This window comes from Sceloporus occidentalis, unplaced genomic scaffold (genome assembly GCF_023333645.1).
Source record: "Sceloporus occidentalis isolate IW3139 unplaced genomic scaffold, rSceOcc1.0.p SCAF_6, whole genome shotgun sequence".
Classification (NCBI taxonomy): domain Eukaryota; kingdom Metazoa; phylum Chordata; class Lepidosauria; order Squamata; family Phrynosomatidae; genus Sceloporus; species Sceloporus occidentalis.
Genome location: NW_028316986.1, coordinates 9,628,557 through 9,645,714, shown reverse-complemented (window position 1 = coordinate 9,645,714; position 17,158 = coordinate 9,628,557). Strand labels below are relative to the sequence as shown.

Genomic DNA, 17,158 nt, shown 5'->3' with positions numbered 1-17,158 from the left:
AGGTATGAATCCTGCCCTTCGCTTTGGAGAGATAACTAAGGTGTACAGTAAACCATGGATTAAATTGGTGCTTAGAGCCAAATTACCTGTTCATTATTATTAGCTTGGGAAAAGGTGCACAGCAAGGAGTCACAGCTGAAAGAGGAGAAAGGAGAGGAGAAAGACCCTGTAAGACCATAGCACATTTCTGATCTCACAGAATCATAAAGTTGGAAGATACCACAAGGGCCATCCAGTCCAACCCCCTGCCATGCAGGAATCAAAACATCCCCAACAGATGGCCATCCAGCCTCTGTTTAAAGACCTCTAAGGAAGGAGACTCCACCACACTCCGAGGGAGTGTGTTCCACTGTCGAACAGTCCTTACTGTCAGGAAGTTCCTCCTAATGTTGAGGCGGAATCTCTTTTCCTGCAGTTTGCATCCATTGTTCCACATTCCAGTCTCTGGAGCTGCAAAAAACAAGCTTGCTCCCTCCTCAATATGACATCCCTTCAAATATTTAAACAGGGCTATCATATCACCTCTTAACCTTCTCTTCTCCAGGCTAAACATACCCAGCTCCCAAGGGATTCCACATAGGGCATGGTTTCCAGATCCTTCACCATTTTAGTTGCCCTCCTTTGGACACGCTCCAGTTTCTCCACATAGTTTTTGAATTGTGATGCCTAGAACTGGACATGGTATTCCAGGTGAGGCCTGACCAAAGCAGAATAGAGTAGCACTATTACTTCCCTTAATCTAGACATTATACTTCTATTGATGCAGCCTAAAATTGCATTGGCCTTGTTAGGTGCTGCAGCACACTGTTGATCCATGTTCAACTTGTAGTCTACTTGGACTCCTAGATACCTTTCACACGTAGTTTCATTCAGGCAGGTGTCCCCCATCCTATATCTGCATTTCATTTTTCCGCCCTAAGTGCAGTACCTTACATTTCTCCGTGTGGAATTTCATTTTGTTAGCTTTGGCCCAGCTTTCTAGTCTATTCAGGTCATTTTGAATGTTGATCCTGTCCTCTGGGATATATGCCCCCAATTTTGTCCTCCAAGCACTGGGCCCAGGACAGAGCCCTGTGTGATCCCACTGGCCACTTCTCTCCAGGACGAAAAGGAGCCATTGTTGAGCACCTTTTGGGTTGAGCACCTTTTGGGTTCGGTCTAGCCCACATTCTACAAGCTTGTTTGCAAGAATGTCATGGGGAACTTTGTCAAAGGCCTTATTGAAATCAAGATATACTATATCCACAGCATTCCCTTCTTCTACCAAGCTGGTAATTTTATCAAAAAATAGATCAGGTTTAACTGGCATGACTTCTTTCTCTGAAACCCATATTGACTTTTTGTGATTATGGAATTGCCTTCTACATGTTCACAGATTCTCTGTTTAATGATCTGCTCTAGAATCTTTCCTGGTATAGATGTCAGACTAAATGGATGATAATTGTTTGGATCCTCTTTTTTTCCCTTTTTGAAGGTGAGGATGTTTGCCCTCCTCCAGTCTGCTGGGACTTCTCCTGTTCTCCAGGAGTTCTCAGAGATTATTGCCAATGGCTCCGATATTACTCCTGCTAGTTCTTTTAATATTCTTGGATGTAGTTCATCTGGTCCTGGAAACTTATATTCATTTAGGTTAACCAGGTATTCCTGTACTATCTCTTTACTTATTCTGTGCTGAAATTCCCCTATTCTGTCCTCTGCTCCATTATCCTCAGGTTGAGCACCCTTTGCCTTTTCTGAGAACACCGAAACAAAAAAGGTGTTGAGTAATTCTGCCTTTTCTCTGTCCCCTGTTAGCATTTTGCCGTCTTCTGCACACAGTGACCCTATCGTTTCCTTTTGCTGCGGACATATCCAAAAAATCCCTTTTTATTCTTCTTAACCTCTCTAGCAAGCCTGAGTTGATTCTGTGTTTTAGCTTTTCTGACTTTACCCCTACACATGCTAGCTATTTGTTTGAATTCCCTTTTGGTGATTTCCCCATTTCTTATACATGTTCCATTTAAAAGTTAGCTCAGTTGAAAGTTCCTTAGTCATCCATCCTGGCTTCTTGAGACATCTCCCATTTTTCTTCGTCATTGGAACTGTTTGAAATTGTGCCTTCAGTATCTCCCTTTTAAGACACTCCCATCCGTCTTGAACTTCCTTCTCTTTTTTCCACTGTATAACAAACTCCAGGTGTACATGCTCACTCCCACCTAAGGATCCCACCACTTGCACCCCATTAACCAAGTCATCTTTGTTGGTTAGGATCATATCCAAAATAGCTGATCCCCTTGTTGCCTCATCCACCTTTTGGGCAATGAAATTGTCTCGAAGGCAAGTGAGGAATTTGCTGGACTTTGAGAATTTGGCTGAGTTTGACTTCCAGCAAATATCAGGATAATTGAAGTCACCCATCACTATTACATCTCTCCTTTCTGAGCATGTGGTCATCTGTTCTAGAAAGGCGTCATCCAATTCCACCGTCTGACTTGGGGGTCTGTAGTAGACTCCCACAATAACATCCTTGTTGTTTCCCTCCCCTTTAATTTTTATCCAGATGCTCTCCACCTGGCTTCCAGTATTGATGTCCTGGATCTCTTCACTGGTATAAATATCTCTGACATATGGTACTATTCCTCCTCCTTTCCTGTTTGGCCTATTTCTCTTAAAAAGGTTATACCCCTCTATTTCTACATTCCAGTTCTGAGACTCATCCCACCAGGTTTCAGTGATGCCTATTATATCATATTTGTTTTGTTGTGCTAGGAGTTCAAGTTCATTTTGCTTATTTCCCATGCTCTGTGCATTAGTGTAGAGACATCGCAGACCATGTGTTCCCTTTACTTGCTGCCTGTGCAAGTTTTTTTGCCTCCCACTGTTGGGGCCTTGCACTATTTGCCTTGTTCCCTCTATGTCAGGTTGATTATTTTCTCCAGCCCTTTTGCCTTCCAGAATATTATCTCCCTCCCCCACATAACTCAGTTTTAAAGCCCTCCTGATCAAATTTTTGAGACTGTTGGCAAAAACGTTTTTGCCAACTGGTGTGAGATGCAACCTATCCCTTCCCAGAGGTCCCTCCTCATGGAACCTCAGACCATGATCCAAGAATCCAAATTGTTCTTGGCGGCACCGTCTGCGGAGCTAGTTATTCACCTCTGCTATTTTCCTCTCCCTTCCTAGACCATGCCCTTCGACAGGGAGATGAGATGACAACCTGTGCATCCCTCTCTTTCAGCCTCCTACCCAAAGCCTCGTAATCCTTTATGATATTCTGAAGGGTGATGGTCAGTAGACTTGACAAGTCTTGTCAGCCTCTCTGTCACATCACGGATCTCTGTCCCAGGGAGACAACACACCTCCCGAGACATCTTGTCAGGCACTGGTTCAGTGCCTCTCAGCAAGGAGTCCCCCACGACCACCACACACCTCCTCCAAGGCTTAGCAGCAGCTGTTCCCTTTGGTGGTACTCTCAGGGTCCCCTGCTCTGTCCCTGAAGTCTGTCCCTGCTGCTCTTCCTCATCATCCTTGATAATAGACAGAGATTCAAATTGATTCTGTTGCTGCAAGCTCATAATGAGGCAGCTTTTATCTGTACCTGTCCATTATGATGGAATTCCCTAGGATCTGCTTCAATCTGCAGATCATATTCAGAGGGGGGTTCAGAGTTTATGATGAAGAATAAAAAATCTAGACTTGGGCCTGTATAGATGAAAGAGTATGGCATGCTCAGTTGTCATTGTCTTTTAAAAATCCCAGAAAGACCAGCTTCTTCAAAGGCAGGATTTAAGAGCTTACAAGACTTTAGAAACCTATTTAAGTAGGTGCCTAAATAGGTTCATGTTTTGGGGGAGGGTAAATCATGATTAGAATAATTATTCTGAGTGCTGATGCTTTCTTTTCACTTCTTTGAAATAAGTGGGATTAACAAATATTGATTTTGTCTCAGTCGTTCTTTCAGGTTTTCTGTTTTATCCCATTTTAATTGTCATAGCTTCAGCCTAAGGGTTCCTAGGATTTGTAGTTTGCTGAGGTGCTTGAAAGTTACCAAAGTATCCTGAGTAGAGGTGGATTTAGGATTAAATTAATTTAATTCTTTACTGTAGACAAGCATTCACAGTATTTTGGGAAGGACAGGTTGCTTATCTGTAACGGTATTTCTTCAAGTGGTCATCTGCGAATATATACAAAAACTACCCAAAGCAGGATCAAAATTGAGCCCTCTAGTAGAGAATTCAAAAGTACTGTACCCCACCAAACTTGACAGCCAGGATTCCTTAGGATAGAGTCATGATAATAGGGATGATGAGACTGGTGTATTAACTGCAGTTCGCCTTAGGGTCGCCATAAGTAAAAAAATATTTGAAGGCATACAGCAACAACAAAGTGCAGATACACCTTTTTCGTGGGTTTGCACATACTTTCCATACTTCTTGATCAAGGCTCTGCTATCATAGAATATTGTTCTATGTGAATTGGCTAGTAAGGCTAAATGAAATAGATAGTAGGTATGTTGAGAGTTCAGTTTTTACCACTCATCTGTCTCATTTTAAAAAAAAAATGACCTTGCTTTTTACGTGATTGGAATAGACGTGGGTTGATTTTTAAAAAGTCACCTATTTGTATAGTGTCTAGTTCATAGTAATCTGAAATTGAACATGTTAATTTGAATTTGACATTTTTACTGAAAATATTTTTGAGAAGCTCAGCCTTTTTTTTTTGTTTAGAGCAGAGCTGTGCAACTGTATTCCATAAAATTTTGCTTTTTGAAGTTGTGCTGGCTAGCGTTGATGGAAGTAGTCCAGCAACATCTAGATGGCCAGTTGGCCCCCGGATTACAATATTTACCGGGAGACCCATTCCCAAAACATGAAATTCCCTTTCAAAAGAGAACCTTTCCCAATCTCAATAACTTCCCTCTTAAATTCCACATTGTAATTCAATGTACTTGTGGAACTTGTTTAAGATATGTGGACGCATTTTCTTAATTTTTTATTTGTTTTAGGTAAAACATTATCCTTCTAGAATTATTAAATTTTTGCATTCAAAAGGTCATTTTAAAGTACAGTGGATCCTCGCCATACGTGGGGGATCCGTTCCGGATCCCGCCACGTATGGCGATTTCCGCCTATGCTCGAGCCCCATTGTAAACAATGGGGCTCGTGCACGGCGGTGCGGAGGTGCGCGGGGTGCAACGGGCGCGCGCGCCCATTCAACTGAATGGGACGCGCCGCCCCTTCTGCCCTGCGCGCGCGCCGCGGCTTAAGCGCATATGCTCAAGGCCGCGTATGGCGCGCCCGCCTATGGCGAGGTTCCACTGTAGTTCATGGGCCAACCCATTCTTTGTGGCTGGCCTGTTAATTAAAAAATGGAGATAGCACGAACAGCCACTTAGATCAAAAACTAATCAGAACAAACAAATCCAATCACTTAGACCCAAAAGTAAATAAGACAAAAAAAATCTAGCTATATTGGCACACCATCCCAATCAAGATATGTCTTTACATTTTCTGCTATAGAAGGGACAAAACCAAATTCTCAACCTTTCTCCCTTTCCTTGTTGATGGAATGTGGTGCAAAGAATCTCTTGTAGTGTTTCCTTTTACAAATCAAGCAGGATAGTTAAAGTTAACCTACTAATCCTTTTCACTTTTTTCTCTTGTTCCTCTCTTTAGAACCGAGCAATGTCATTTCAATTCTCATTTCTTCTGAATTCCTAAAGATGGATTCGTTAGTAAGTATACAACAGAATGGGGATTCTCAGTGCTTGGCGATCTATATTACATTGGAAGGAGAACAGAGAGTCCACAGAGCTGGTCTCTGTGATTGTGGCTCTGATGTTCTTTTCATAAATGATAGTGATCACAGAAACCTACTTCTGGTTAACACTGTAAAAGGGGCCCTAATATCGGTAGTCAAATCATCTTGGAAATCTTTCTTGATCAAAAGGTAGAATAGAAAATTAAGTAGACAAATAGCTTTTCTACCCCATCTGTGACTTGAGAGGACCCCCAAGAGAGCTTGCATCAATATATAAAGGCTGGTTCTGCCATCAGACAATATTCTATTGCATGATTGCACCATCTTTCATCTTCTGCTGTCCTCATACTTTAGCTCTTTTCACAGCAAGCTTTAAAAGAGAAGAAGCAAGTGATTGGTAGTGACAGTGACATTGCAGTTAAGACAAATGTATGCTAAAGACCAGAAGGAAGAGCCTAATCTCAAGGAAATATTTCCTTTACCCATTATACTAAATGTGTGCCTATGAAATGTATAGGCGGGCAGAAGAATTGTTCCTTTTGCCTTGTCTTGTGGAATCATTAGCTTTGTCTGTTGATGTACTCATGTCACTGTGAATGACATACGCATGCAATGTGAATAAAGTGTACAAAATGGTTTTAATTTGCCACTGGTTACTGGATGAGTAATTTTTTTTACAAGCACCCCCCGTCTCATTGTCCATTCAGTCGGCATTCTTTTACAAATGTGTAAACAAGTCCACTAAATAACAGACAGTTACCTAGAAATTATGACTGTTTTCTTTTACTTGATGTCATCTGAAATAGATGACTCTGTGACGGGAATCCTCCTGACGTGTTAGCACCAGTGTAACCACTGGTTATGCTAGCAGTTGTACTGTTTAGACACTTGCATAAGGTGGTATCCAAAACAACCTTATGTAAGCTTTTTTCCCATTGACCCATAGCACGGGCCCAGCTCCGATCACTCTCCCAGAAACAGAAAAGTTATCAGAATGTCCACAAAATGATTGGGAAGTTACCTGCCATGTTGTCTCACCCTCTGCTGTTGCTGCCTCTTCCCAGGTCAGTATGCTGGAGAAGTTTTTCACTCCAAAGGCATTAAACAACATCTTGGCTGCTGTATGCTCAAATTTGTTAGTTTGTTTAAATATTTACGTCCAGCCCTATATCACAGGATCTTGGGGCTTACAGTCAAATATATTGGGCCCTTTCCTTATGCAGGAGATCTGTCCTGGACCCCTTGCGTAAGGGAAAATCCATAGGAAACAATGGGGTGCGTGCACGCAGTGGTGGTGTGGCACACTCATGCAGGCATGCACACCATTGTTTATATTGTGCAGCTTCCGTGTAAGCAGGAAGCTGCGTATGGCGCGGGCGCACTGTAAATTGAAACTTCTAAATGATAGATAATTTAGAATAATAAAAATAATTTAAACAGACTAAAAACATATTAAAGAATTTAATAAAGTAAAACGGTGCTGTACTGAAACCAATGTCGTCATCAGTCAGACCTCCAAGGGAAGAGCATTCCGTGGAGTGCTACAGCAAAAAGAGCTTTCTACATGCTTTCTGAGTTGGACAAAACATTGTCCAGCTGTGTGAACAATACCTAGCCAAGGTTGGTTAATGCAAAATATACTTAAAAGCCCCCACAGAATCACCAATCTGAACATGCATGTATGCTCAACAAGATATCTGAGTTATGTGGTAACTCAATGAGTGACTCAGTCTGAGTGACTTTCCTCTTCAAACAAACATCAAGTGCTGATACCTATCTGACACTGAAGCTCTATTAAGTTTCATGATGATAGTGTGTCCAGTGGTTAGAGATCGTGCTTAAGGAGCAAAGACACTAATGGTTTAGAGAAACAAAGGCTTTATTATGGGAACTCCATTCTGAGATAGGAAAGTTACTCAGGATGCTGATCTAATCCATCTTCATTCTAGGGAAGAGCTGAGAAAGAAATGGCAGCAAGAGAAGAGGTGGAAAATCATTTCTGAGGGTATCAGTTTACATCTCAAAGGAGTCAGAATAGGTAGACCAGAAGGGAGGACATTTTGGGTCACTGAGATTATCTAATTTTATTACTGCTGCCCTTTCTTAGGCATTTTTGACTCTTCAGTGCTAAGTGTTGTTGCACTTGTACTTTAATTTTAAACTGATACAGAATTCCCTGTAGCTTGTGTGTTTCCATTTAGCCATTCAAACACTATTGTTCCTTACCATAGCAAACAATAGCCATCTGCTAATTTCCGAAAGTCTGTGGGGTTAATGAACTTGTCATGGACTTGTCAGTAACTTTTATCAAGATCTCTTGTAAGGAGCTCATTAGAAGAAAAGCAGTTGACTTTTATGTCCTCTTGTGGGGTCTGACACAACAGTGTTATAGAAATCAGCAAAGATGTAGGTAGTTTTTTTTTTTATCCAATTAGGGTAAATTTGGGGGCATTGTATCACAGTTATAGATGTGTGGATTTTATTTATGTAATTGAACTATTTTGGTATCACGTTTTGTCTCAGTCTGTTGTGATATCTGTTGAAAGAATGAAAAAAAATCAAGACCACAGAGGAAAGAGAGGGGGGATGTTAGAAAATGAGAGAAAGAAGGATGTGGCTTGACTTGATATTAAAGAATGTGTGACTTTTTCAGCCATTGCATTATAAACTTTAGATCAAATTGAAGCTCTTCTCGGAAAACAGTATTCTAAATATAGTGCAACTCAAGTCTGTGTGATTATTATGTAGATTGTATCCATATTTATCTGTGTTCCTAGGTGGAAAAATGTGTTAATTACTGCCACAAGAATATGAGTGCTATCGTAGCTACACCATGCAATATGAACTGCATCAATGCTAATCTCCTAACTCGCATAGCAGATCTTTTCACACATAATGAACTGGAAGAGGTGAAGGACAAGAGGGATAAATTTAAGAGGTACTTTAAAGAGCAAACAACTTCTGTTAAGAATAACAGAACAATTTTCAACCATCCCTTTGCCTTTCTATAGCAGTGTCCAGATTAGAGCGGAGATGATTAACTGATCAATTAATATTCATTCCAAATTTAGAATTTGAATTAATTCAAAATGTAGACTCTACAGAACTACATTATTTCAAAAAGTAGAACCTGAATAATGTAGTTGGCTATTGATGGTTGAGATACCAGTGGAAATTTTTGGAGATAACCCACTGGGTTGGTGCAGCCAGAGTGGTAATAGAAACTGGAAAACATTTTAATAATATTTATTTCTTTATTTAATTTACACCCCTGCTTTTCTGCCAAAGAGATATAGTTCACTAGGCTTGGCAAAGGATTGATCTGTTGATGTATTCGCAGATCTGTTCACTCTATTTGCTAAGTCTAGGGTCCCATGTGGTTCTTCTGATGGTGGAACCGCTTCCGTCTGCTAACCTGAGAGTGGGGCAATTCAGCCTGTAGTCCCCATTCATCCTCAAAACCTACTGTGGAAGGCCGAGAAAACCCTTCAGAGCAGACTTTCAGATTGCAGAGTGTTACAGGAGAGAGGGAAAAAATGTCCTGTCACCACCAGAACTAAACTGGATTTATACTTAAGAACCCAGATACATTGGAATATATCTTGCTTGCTTATACGCTTGTATTATTGTAACAGTTTGATGGCTTCAGGCATTGCTGAAAGATCCTTTCATGTTAAGGAAAACAGACAGGAATCTTGGTTACTTTTTGTGGATTACACAGGTGGCATATCTCTTATTCAAAATGTTTGGGACCAGAAGTGTTTTGGATTGTGGGGGGATTTTGGAATATTTGGATTTACATAATGACATTGCTTGGGGATGGGACCCCAGTTTAAACATAAAATTCATTTATGTTTCATATGTACCTTAAGCACATAGCCTGAAGATAATTTTATTCAATATTTTAAAATAATTTTTTAGATGAAACAAAGTTTGTGTACCTTGAACCATCAGAAAGGTTTCACTATCAGCCACCCATGAAAAGAGATTTGAATTTTGGAGCATTTTGGATTTTCAGATAAGGGATACTCAACCTGTATTAGGTTTTAAAACTTTTCATGTAAGATTTTATGACCTACAATCACTGAATTCAGATAATCGTCTAGTAAGGATTAAGGACCAAGCAAGGGAAATCTGAGTCTACAAAACAATGTTTAGATTGTTAGTGATTTAATGAATAGGTTATTTTTATGATACATTTTTGCTTACTATTGACAGCAAGCTTTTCTGTAAGAAGATAGAACGATTATTTGACCCAGAGTACCAGAATCCGGATTCTCAAGGAAGTGCTGCAACTCTCTACAGGTTACAGACTAGACACTTATTTGCATTACCTTCACATTTACATACTTTCTTTTTAAATCTCTATAAGGGCAGTCTGAACGTATAACTTTTTTTTTTAAACAGGTGCTGTTTATGTAAGAAACTTCTTATTAAGGACACCGAAAGAAGAATAACATGTGTTCCTGGAAAGATTAATGTAGATCAGCATGGAAATATTATCTATGTCCACATAAGGTGCTTCATAAATTCAGTTGTAACAGCTTTTCAGGGTGTGGTTATAGGTTCCTTTTTGCGTGTGCCACGGTTGTTGCTATGTGCTTTGAAGTCATTTACAGCTCAGGCGACTCTAAGGTGAATCTGTCATGGGATTTTCTTGGCAAGATTTTTTTCAGAGGGGGGATTTATTTTGCCTTTTTCTGTGGCTGAGAGAGTGTGACTTGCCTAAGGTCACCCATGGTTTCCATAGTCCAATGCTTCAAACCACTACACCACACATGTATTTTAAAAGCCTTCAATGTACCATGGTGCACGTTTAAAATACAAACAGCTCTCTCTGTTCATTGTTGCAGGGCTCAACCTAGGACCCAGCTAGTCAACACTGATATTTTAAAACAGGTTTCCAATTGTTGAATGTCATTAAGAGCTTTTCTTGGAATAGCAGGCAAATTAATACACTGATTTGGGTTTTACCCCACATGCCATCCATGAGGCAGAAGTCCATGTTCTTTCTTTTCTTTTCTTTTCTTTTCATTTCATTTCATTTCATTTATTTATTTATTTATACCTTTCTCCCAGTGTGGGCAGCAAAACAGTTAAAAGAGATTAGAACAAAATAACAGCTAAAAAACAACTGTAATGAAACTCCACTAAAACAATTAAATCAGCTACCTGTAAAACCAACACTTTGATTGGCCTGACCACTTGCTGCTCTTTGTGTACAGAGATAAATCTTGGGATGTCCATGAGTACTTACTGAGTCTTTTTGAAGAATTAAAATCTTGGAGAGATGTATACTGGCGTCTTTGGGGAACAGTCAATTGGCTGACATGTTCACGATGTAATCAAGTGAGTGTTTGGGACCTTCTCTACCACTCTTTGCTGTTATATGGTTTATAAAGTAGCAGCTTTCAGATTTTGCACACTTTTGGGGACGTTCTGGGAAGGGGTGAGTAACAGATAAATCAACTGGTTAATATGGTGGACCATCCAAGAATGCTCCAACAGTGATCTTGGCTTCAGCTGAGGCTTTGTTTGTTTGTTTGTTTGTTTGTTAGTTTTTTACAGCATTTTTCAAGCTGAGAGTTTATTTTACTTGTTTATTCAGTATCTATTCTGCCCTTCTCCTGTCAATGGACCCAAAGAGAAACGTATATTATAGCTTACATTATGGTTATATTTTACATCATGGTGCCCAGATGCTGGTAAGAAGACACATCTATGATGTGACATATTGTAAAGCTGTTTTTTAAAGCATCAAAGATAGGCCTTGCAATTAGTGCTGATAGTGATGTTTTGTTTCATTTCCCTTTTAGACTTTCCTATGCACTGAATTCTCACATTGCCAATATCACCCTCAACCGGTGCTCTACCCTGGCATAGCAAGTTCTCTGGGTTCCACTGGCACTGGAGTATATCCCTGTTGTAATCAGAAGGTTCTCAGATTTGATCCTGCACCTGTTCCAAAAGTATGTACATTGGTGAAAACATGAAAATTTCACTGTTTTGTCAATCAGTAGAATTTATCCCTAGCTAAATTGTGTGTGCTCCACCAGCTCAATAAGCTTGAATAAGCTACAAGCTGGATAAGTTTGAATAGCTTACTGCATTCTAGCTCTTTTTGCAGATGTAACATTACATGATTAAACATGGAATCCAAATACTGAAACTAGGATGAGCTACAGAGTAGAATCTGAAGAATGGTTTGAAATGACTGCACATTTTAGTTTGTACTCAGTGGCATATCTAGTATATTTGACATCTGAGTGGATAATTTTTAATATATATATATATATATATATATATATATATATATACACACACACATACATACATACATACATACATACAGTGGTCCCTCCATGTTTACTCGGGTTAGGGGTGAAGGACCCTCATGAATGTGGAAAAAATGCATCTGAGGAAGTAGACTTAAGTCTACGAAAGCTCATGCTGCCAATTTGTTTCTTTCAGTTAATCTCAAAGGTGCTACAAGATCTCTCTACATACTGATTCCTCAGACTAACATGGATGTATCTTTGAATTCTGCAGATAAAAAAACACTGTTCTTTTTACCTAAGTGAACACCTCTCTGGGAATCTTGAGGTCCTCCAGTGCAACTCTATGGTCAACATCTGCCAGATGTTGGTTATAGAATCATGCTGGAGGACCTACAGATGCCTAAAGAAGGAACTTCTAGGTTCTCCAACACAACACTATGGTCTCCAACACAACACTATGGTCTCCAACACAACTCTGGCAGAGTTGCACTGGAGGACCTAGAGATTGCTACAGAGAACATATTAATCAAAAGCGCAAATAATCAAGTCCGCAAAAGTCAAAGCTGCAGATGTGGAGGGCCACCTGTAATTCCCCTCCTTCCTTCAACAGCCTTTTCTGGCAGAGCTGCTGGCCAGGTAGGAAAGGGAGGAAACTTGCTTTCCCATCCAGCCAGCAGAGCTGCCAAACCCAGAATGCAACTCCTTCCCATAGTGCACTGGGTGACATACCTCTCAGATGTCACCTGGTGCAGTCTGCACCCTCCCATTGTGGTGACCGTGTCTGTAATTAAGCACAGTTTTAATTTTGTAAACCTTAAACCTATATAACCTAGTGACACACACTTTTTTTCTTTTTAAAATCAAAGGGATGTAAAGTAAGGGACCACATGATTGGCTTACCTGCTGGTGGTGAAGGTGGGGATGCCATGCCCTATCAGACTGCTAAAATACTGAATGATCTGACTCAACACAGGACTATCATTGTTGTGCCTTTTTCAAAAGACCCAAACAGGTAAGAATATAGTTGTTGTTTTTTTCTGGGTAAAATAATTCCCAGAGACTGTCAGCTGAATTGGCTTCTCTGGAATTCAAACCCTTGACAAACATACCTAAATGTTTCTTCTTGCCAGTGATTCTGGAATTGGATTGAATGATGAGAAGGGTGTTGAATGTGATGTGGTGTTGGAGCCAAATTCACCATGGGGCCCCAAAACAGGGGAGATCAATGCTGTAAGTAATTGTATTTCCCTCTTTTATTCTTGAGTTCCATACAGTTGGCAATATTTCTAAGTTATGGGTTGGAATATTGTCTGGGAATATCTGAGACATAATTCTTTCTTAGGAAGGGGTCGAGGAATCTGTGGCCTACCAGTTACAGCTAGTCTCTAGTTCCCATTATGTCCATCCTCAAATCCTAATGATAGGAGGATCAGAGTTGTAGTCAAACAATATCCAGGAATGTCACAGATTCCTCATCCCTGTAAGTTGTTGTTATTGGCATTTGCCTTCAAGTCAGCTTCAACTTAGTGCAAACCTATACTGTAAAATTGGTAAAATTAATTTAGAAGGCATTTTTCACTGCCCTCCTCTGGTGCTGAAAGAGTGTAACATGTCCAGAGTCACCCAGTGACTTTCTGTGGTTCAGTGGGATTCAAACCCTAGTCTCTCAGAGTTGTAGTCCTACACGTAAATCTACAATGGCTCTCTCCTTGCTGTAAGAGATCTTTGGAATTATACCTGCAAAGGAATGCAATGAATGTAAGAATAGTGTAGAAAATAGTAATAGTAATAGTAATGTAAAAATAGTGTAGGAAGTAGTGTAAGAAATTAGTAGGGTCAAAGCTTCCAAATGCTGTTTGTATGGGTTTCTAACTCTGACCACCTATGTGCCTTCACTGAAACAAAAGTAAAAGAAATTGAGAATGTTCCTTAATGCAAATTATATTTTGAAACACTTCCAGAGAGGAGGACAAAATTCAAGGCCTAAATTTATCAGATGTGCTAATTTGGTTCCTATATAACAACAAATTCTGACTCTCCATTACATTACTAGGTCAACTGCTCTGTCTCTTCTCCCATTGCTTCATTGCTTTTATAGAAGACATTGGCCCTCTCCAGACGGGCCCTTTGCGGTGTGTCCACGATGTGCTAGGGTTGCCTTGGGGTGGTGCGTGCACATGCCCCGCAACCCTACCACATCATGCATGCGCTGCCATTACGCAGCACCTTACACATGGCGCGTGTAACTGTTATGTCGCAGCTGCGCAGCTTCCATACAGAGCTGCGCAGCTGCGATGTATATGCACCGTCTTTGGTGCTTTGTGGCACAGCAAAAAGGAGCTGCTTTTTTGAGTTCCTTTTCTGCTACGCAGCTACTCCGCACAATTTATATGCTGTGGCGCAGCTGCGCAGCAGAGAGAGGCGCTGAGGAGGCGCCTCTTCTGGGCGGTCTGTACCCTGCCATTGTTTGCTGTTCTAGATGTAATGGCCAACAGTTACTTCCATACCGATGAAAGTACAGTGGTACCCCGGGATACGAATTGACCGCGTTACGAAATTTCCGGGTTACGAAAAAGTTAGATTTAAAAAAACTGTTCCGGGTTACGAAAGATTTTTCGGGTTACGAAATTAATTTCGGCGCAAAATTTAAATCGGAAGCGCGGCTAGCGGCTTTCCAGCGCCTTTTCGGGTTGCGAAATGTATCGGGTTACGAACGGCGCCGCGGAACGAATTAATTTCGTAACCCGAGGTAGCACTGTAATTCATCCAAGTTAAGGTGGTTCTGAAACTGTGGCCTCAACTAGCATAGCCAGTGGTTAAGGATTCTGGGAGAGAAAGTCCAAATTTTGGACCAAATTTTGCACTTGTGTAAAAAGGAGTGGCAAGAGGGCAGATGGAATTTCAGACTATGGTTTGGGCATCGCCCATGAACAAACTGTATTGTAACAGCTCTAAGTGGGACTCTAATATAGGATGTTGTGATGAAATTATGGGCAAATCAATCCTTTGTGTCTCCTGCATCCTGAACCATTAAATGAATCATGTGCCACATAGCTATGCTACACAGGGTGAACTTTGTGAAAACAATTCGTGGCAGATTATCCATTTGACTCTTCTAAATAAGATGAAAGAAAAAAGGGATGTAGCAGCACCTTTAAGACTAACTGGTGTTTTAGTTTGAGCTTTTGCAAATATAAACGAACTTCTTCAGATTCAGTACAGAGTGGTATTAAAGCCTCAGAATATAAAGCATATTTATACAGTTGTGGGAGCATTATATGCTGCAATAGATTAATACAGCTTCTTCTTTGAAAAACTTTAGTTAAAGAGTAACTGTATGTCAGCAGGCCCCAGGCATACTTTTCTACCCATAAATTACTTTTCACATCTCCGTTTGTTTTACATGAAAGCTATAATCAATGTCATAAAATACGCTGCCATATTCACTAATGTTTTTGCTCATGGCTGCTTTCTCTTTCTTGCTTTTTTCAACAGTTCCTTTCTCTGAAGAACTGGACACTTCAGCTGGTATGTTTAATTCAATTGCCCTGTGTCTCATATAGTGACATTTTTTACATCTTAAATATTTTCTGTGTTATTGAATCACTTGTATTACACCATCTGTGGTTCCTTGATGGTCAATTTTGACACAGCAGCTCATGCAGTCATACATGTCTGAATCTCAAGGGTGTTGTCTCAAACATTGTAGGTATTTCTGTGCACTTAGCGCAATGAAATAACTTAGGACATAGTAGCTTGAAGGCACGTAGTGTGACTTTTGTGCTGAAGGAAATCTAGGAATCCTCATATACTGATTTGATGGGAGACTCCTGGAACTGAGTTTTAAGCTTCTGTGAAATATTCAGAAGAATAGCAGTGTAGAAGTCTGACAGATAAATTTTGTGGCATTGGGAGGATATGATAAGGAGAGGATAGGTTAAATAGTAGCACTCTTCTGTGGCATTCTGTGTGTTGTGGGTCACTGGATACTGTTTTAACCTTGAAGGGGCTTAGTGTCAGTCATTTTTTCTGTTTTTTACCTAAAGATAGAAGCTTCAGCTGTGTCAGACAAACAGAATTAAGATTACAATATTTCTCAGGCAATATCATTGTTTTTCTTTTAATATTACAGATAGCTCCAGGTAATCTTAGTAGATACTGATCATCAAGGTCCATTCCAGTCTGTTTTAGGGACAGAAATAGCACTGGTCACCCTGTCAGTGCTGTTTGATATCATGGGCCATGGTATTTTACAGAGCCAGTTAGATTATTTGGGCTGGGGCCATAGTATCGTGGTAACCCCAGTCTTTTTTTGGAGGGTGATTCTAGTAGGTCCAGGGAAATCAGACCATGGCTTACATGTGATCCTATTTCCTGTTTTTGCACCCATCAAACCCTCTTGCAACCTTCCTACTGCCCAATTTCTTTCCTTTGAAATAAGAAAATTCCTGTCTTTGAGTACCTCTAGAAGTGCCTCAGAGCTTCATCTTACTTTTTAAGCTCCAGACCAAACTGCTGGGAGAGGTTCATGTGGTAGTTTTAGTTAAAATGGATGCACAAGTCTACCTCTCATTTGGAAGTATCAAGCCATGGAAGTATCAAACCAATGTCTGTAGGCACTTTTGAGTATGGAAGAGGGCAAACAATCAGAAGCTTAACAGACATACTGTAAGTAGGAGAATCTGCTGATGTAGATGAGGGTGTGCAACTGGTCTTGAATGTTCCACAAAGCCAAATCTTGCTGCAGAGCTTGAAAGATTACTATAGTTGTCGGTCCCCAAACCAGTGAAGCTTAAAAAAGGTACCTTCCACTGATATTTTTATGAAAGCTCTATAAATGTTTTTGCAAAAGAGTTTCCAAACAGAGCTCTTTTATTTGCTTTTGCGTGGAGGTACCAGTGGTCAGAATGCAGCCGTCTTCAGCTTTGTGACCAGAGGGCAATGGACTCTTGTATTGTGTATGTGTTTGGAGAGGGGTCTGTATTGGAAAGGAGAGTAATTTAAACACTTTTAGAGCTTTCCTAAAAATATCAGTGAAAGGTACCCTTTTTAAGCTTTGCTGGTTTTTAACTTGATTCCATTATTTTTCTCTCCAAATTCATCAGTGGTCTTTTGTAATAAAAGTTTAAATAATCTGTATA

The 17,158-nt window shown here is 40.2% G+C and overlaps 1 protein-coding gene across 15 annotated transcripts in view; it reads left to right on the top strand.

Moving 5' to 3' along the window:
• The window catches only part of SANBR (SANT and BTB domain regulator of CSR), a 60,065-nt gene that overhangs the window by 31,513 nt on the left and 11,394 nt on the right, over positions 1-17,158 (top strand). For all 15 annotated transcript variants that reach the window (XR_016281645.1, XM_089528832.1, XM_089528828.1 and 12 more), the window contains 9 exons: positions 5,655-5,713; positions 8,517-8,677; positions 9,958-10,044; positions 10,147-10,257; positions 10,965-11,088; positions 11,556-11,708; positions 12,884-13,029; positions 13,148-13,247; positions 15,513-15,545. Coding sequence is in view for 14 of the 15 variants with exons in the window: in XM_089528832.1 (XP_089384958.1) it covers positions 5,655-5,713; positions 8,517-8,677; positions 9,958-10,044; positions 10,147-10,257; positions 10,965-11,088; positions 11,556-11,708; positions 12,884-13,029; positions 13,148-13,247; positions 15,513-15,545 (974 nt within the window). In the remaining variant the exon portion in view is untranslated. The remainder of the gene's footprint in view (positions 1-5,654; positions 5,714-8,516; positions 8,678-9,957; positions 10,045-10,146; positions 10,258-10,964; positions 11,089-11,555; positions 11,709-12,883; positions 13,030-13,147; positions 13,248-15,512; positions 15,546-17,158) is intronic.